The sequence below is a fragment of the Setaria italica genome, chromosome II (assembly GCF_000263155.2).
Source record: "Setaria italica strain Yugu1 chromosome II, Setaria_italica_v2.0, whole genome shotgun sequence".
Taxonomy (NCBI): domain Eukaryota; kingdom Viridiplantae; phylum Streptophyta; class Magnoliopsida; order Poales; family Poaceae; genus Setaria; species Setaria italica.
In genome coordinates this window covers 16,387,734-16,392,049 of record NC_028451.1, presented here as the reverse complement: position 1 = coordinate 16,392,049, position 4,316 = coordinate 16,387,734, and the positions used below count along the sequence as shown (strand labels likewise).

Here is a 4,316-nt window from a genome sequence, read left to right as displayed (position 1 = left end):
CGGCGGGTAGCAGTACCACCTTGGGGTTAAATGTCCAGTTTCAATTTGTTTAAGGTGAAGAAAAACCAGTTTTGTAGGTGTGCGACTATCGATATGTGACGGGTCATATAGACTTTTTCCTAATGACTAAAAATAAAACCTTTCCAGCACAAAACACAAATTCACACACAGCATGTTTGCTATTGGCATTTTCACCCAATAAATGAACCTAGTACAGAATTTGAATCTTATGACTACCACTACTCGAGTTATTTTAATCTTCCGTGGATAAATAGACTATTACATAAGTTTTCGAGAAGAAACATATACAACATTTCAGTTATGAACGACCCATCACATATTTATTTGAAATCATGAAATAACAAAGTTGCAATGTACATATTTGGCAATCGTACATGCATGTTATTATGAAGACGAGCACACTTCAACTGAAGAAATTAAATTAAACGGCCGGCGGACCACACAACAAGCAGCAGACGTACGATTCCAATCCAGGCTTTGTCGTCACACCACACTCTTCGCTATAGCTTGCAGCGGGGTAGCCATGATCATCGTCAACCCGAGACTCTCCGACATGTCCACGCAATTCTCCTTCACCTCCGGCGGGAGCGTCCATTCGAAGCGGTGCATCAACGAGCCGAGTATAGCGTGCACCATCCTGGTCGCGAGCGGCAGCCCGAGGCAGACTCGACGCCCGGCGCTGAACGGAATGAACTCGAACTCCGTCGTCCCCAAGAAGCCGGCTTCCTCAGGCTTCATCGTCAGGAACCTCTCCGGCATGAACCTGTCAGGCTCCGGCCACGCCCCGGCGTCGCGGTGCACCGCCCAGAGGTTCACCAGCACGGTGCACCCCTTGGGCACGGCGTGGCCATGGATCTCCACTGTCTCCTCGGCCTCGTTCGGCACCAGCGGCACCACCGGGTGCAGCCGGAGCGTCTCCCTCATGACCGCTCGGAGGTAGGGGAGACGGTCGACGTCGGAGTGCTCCACGTGTGCCTTGGACCCGAGAACCCTCCTCAGCTCTTCCTGGAGCTTGCTCATGGTGTCTGGGTGCTGTAGTAGCTCTGCCATTGCCCACTCGATCGTGCTCGAGATTGTGTCGACGGTCGCCAGAAATATGTCCTGTAATATATATAGCTATGTTAAACATGCGTTTGATTTTGAAAGATGAAAATTAACTGTCGAGCTATGTTTTATAACTTCGCTATGGTACAGCCTCGGTGCCTCCTTCCTCGATATCAAAGTTAATATATATATATCCTATTCCTTAAAACCCCTCCATAATCCATACAAATACAATACCATATCGGTAAAATATTGTACACATATCAGCAGTAATATAAGTTATTTATTTTCTTTAAAAAATTGACATGTTCATATATACCAAGTTGTACTCATTTTTAGTTCTGTATTGTGGAATTTTGCGACCATTATATAAACAAACTAGATAAAAACCCCACACGTTGCAAGGAAAAATGGTCAAAAGATAATATTTGAATTTTTAACCATCACGTAAACAAACAAATTTAAAGAATCATTTAATTAATTCAGCCTTATGCCCCATTAGCGCGTCACCACCTAAAAGCGCTTTGAAACATGAGAGAAGTCAGTCTAGGTCTAGCACCTTCTACAAGTCCTAAAACAATGAAAATCAGATACCAAACCGGTTTGGGAGAGTGTTCTTCCACTTTTGCTGACAAATAGGATGCAACGCAACGTGTGTTCTAGAAATTATTAAATCTATTAATTTCAAGTGTTATATATACTTCGAAGTATATTGTTCTCAGGGTTCGAAGTTGTAATAAGTTCCTATATTTCAAAAGAAGAAGAAAATTACAAATTCTAACCTTAACAAAAACATCTTAAACTTCAAATTTATGTTATACCATCGGTGATTAACACTACTGGAAAACTGAGTATTCATCCTGAGGATCAGTACCGGTTGCATTTTGACCCGATACTAATGCTAATGCCTAACGGCTAGTCCCCGACGAGACCTCCTGTGAACCCCTTTAGTACCAGGTGGAGGCTTCACCCGGTACTAAAGGTTGCACAATAGTACCTGTTGAAGCCTCCACCCGATACTAATTTGGACTTCACTGGATTGAAGTCCTGCACGCGTCCGCTCCGCACCGTCTTATCTGCACGCCTCCCTCTCTCTCCCGAATGGCCCTCCTCTCTCCCTTCTCCCCTCACGGCGGGCCTCGCTTCTCTAGACAGTGACGGTGATGAGTCGGAAGGGTGTCTCTCTCTCTCTCTCTCTCTCTCTCTCTTCAGTGTGGGGCTCAGGTGTTGGGCACCCGGGGCTCCGGCACTTGGGTGGACAGTGGCGGGGTGCGGCCGGGCTCCGGTCGGCGAATTTCTTCTTTTTTAATTTTTTAATACCCCTTTAGTATCAGTTATTTGACCCGGTACTAAAGGGTGGTTTGGGACTGGTACTGAAGGTGGATTTCCCCGCAGTGTAAAATAAGTACTATTAGTTTCGCTTGAAATTCACATGAGCAAATGGTCTTTTATGTTGTCTTATCTATTACCACATGATCTTCTATTAGTTTTGGTTGAAATACATGAGCAAGTGATGTTATTTTTTATGTGGTATTCATGATTTGACACTTTTTAAGTTGTTTTTGCAGTAAGTTGATAATCCCTTCATTTATGTACGAATACAGAAACTTTATGAACCAAAAACCCTAAGCTCTCGATCACCGTCATTTATTTGAACTTTGACCGAGGAAAGGTTCAAAATTTTCAGTCGCATGAGCAAAGCTGTGATTTCGTCCTGGCCGTACCATTCTCGTGTTCCTCGGTGTCCTTTAATTATGCATGTCGTGTGATGAACATAGAGTTAAAAGCACACAGCCTTGTGAACGCGCGTGTACGCAAGAAATATAGCAGTCCGCGCTTTGCTTACCGTGAGAAATGTTCTTATCACATCTCTGTTGATGGTCACCATCCCCCCGTCGTCCTTCCCTTGCTCCGAAATGTCGAGCATCACGTCTAACAGGTCCTTCTCGCCCGACCTGCTGCCACTGCCAGCTTCGTCGTCCCGCCGGTCCTGCATCCGCCGCTCGACCTGCTCGTCGATCATCTGGTAAACCATCGCCACCCGCCTCGCGAAGCGGCGGCGCACGCCCTGGAGGTCGGCCGCGGCGAGCCCCGGGAAGAAGTCCGAGACGTTGGGCTTCAGGGACAGCGCCACGGCCTCCCGCGCGGCGTCGTGCAGCGCGAGCGCCGCCGCCGCGTCGTCCAGGCCCGCCGAGAACATGGCGCGCCATTGCAGGTCCATCATCGCGGCGAACGCGGCGCGGCCGACCTCCACGGTGCCCGCCGCCGCCATCCCCGACACGCGGCGGACGAGGTCGAGGACGGCGTCCCGCAGCAGCGGCCGCAGACGCTCGCCGTCGAGCCGCCTCGCCGAGAGCAGGTGCTCCGTCCCCATCCTGCGCAACGCGCGCCACCTGCGGCCCGGCGGGAGGACAAAGACGGAGTTGGCGGCGTGGCCCAAGGCGAGCCACGCGTCCGGCGGGCTGCGGCCGGTGAGGCGGCCGTTGTGCGTCTGGAGGACGTCGCGGGCGGTGGACGGGGACGAGGCGACGACGGCGACTAGCTTGCCTAGGCGGACCGTCATGAGGGGGCCGTGGCGTCCGGCGAGACGTGCCAGGGAGCGGTGCGGCAGCTCGCTCGCGACGTCAAGGAGGTTGCCGATGAACGGGAGCGGTGTGGGGCCAGGGGGAAGCTGACTTCGGCGGTCGGCGACCAGCTGGAACACATAGGAAGAGATGGAGATGATCAAAAGCGAGGATATGCATACGAAGAAGAAAGCCATATTTTAAAAAAATGTTTGATTTCTTGATTAGGGTTTTTGTTTTTCTGCGAGCAGCACACAACCTCCTCTGGATGAATTTATAGAGGATTTTGGAAGCTGCTCCAACACACCTGACACCATCATTGTCTTATCTGCCACCTTTGCAGTTTGCACCACTACGCAAAAGGGTCATCCTTCCTCTCCCTCTCTCCGATGATGCCACAAAACAGACGTATGGAATTTTTAAAAATCGGAATGGAATTTTAAAAAATCGAACGCTCGTCATATATTATAACAGTTAAGTATTGATGTTACAACTATTGTTTATGTATGCTTCACGATTAATGTTGTATGAAACATAGTGTTCATGTTACGACGGTAATTTTCTATCCCAGAGTCCAACGACGTAGGTCATTCTTACACATTATTTTTATATTACACTAGATAATTTTTAATTTTTATTGAGCTAGCAGCGCCGCGCTCTTTACGATGACCGGAAATCTCACAATCA

General features: G+C 48.8%; 1 protein-coding gene across 1 annotated transcript; it reads right to left on the bottom strand.

Annotated features, from left to right (window-relative positions):
- Positions 1–313: 313 nt before the first annotated feature.
- On the bottom strand, positions 314–3,868 carry LOC101753578 (geraniol 8-hydroxylase). Its single transcript, XM_004956222.3, has 2 exons — positions 2,912–3,868; positions 314–1,122 (listed from the first exon to the last, which is right to left on the bottom strand). The coding sequence occupies exons 1-2, from the start codon at positions 3,824–3,826 to the stop codon at positions 505–507; spliced, it is 1,533 nt and encodes a 510-aa protein (XP_004956279.1). The 5' UTR covers positions 3,827–3,868; the 3' UTR covers positions 314–504.
- Positions 3,869–4,316: the final 448 nt, after the last annotated feature.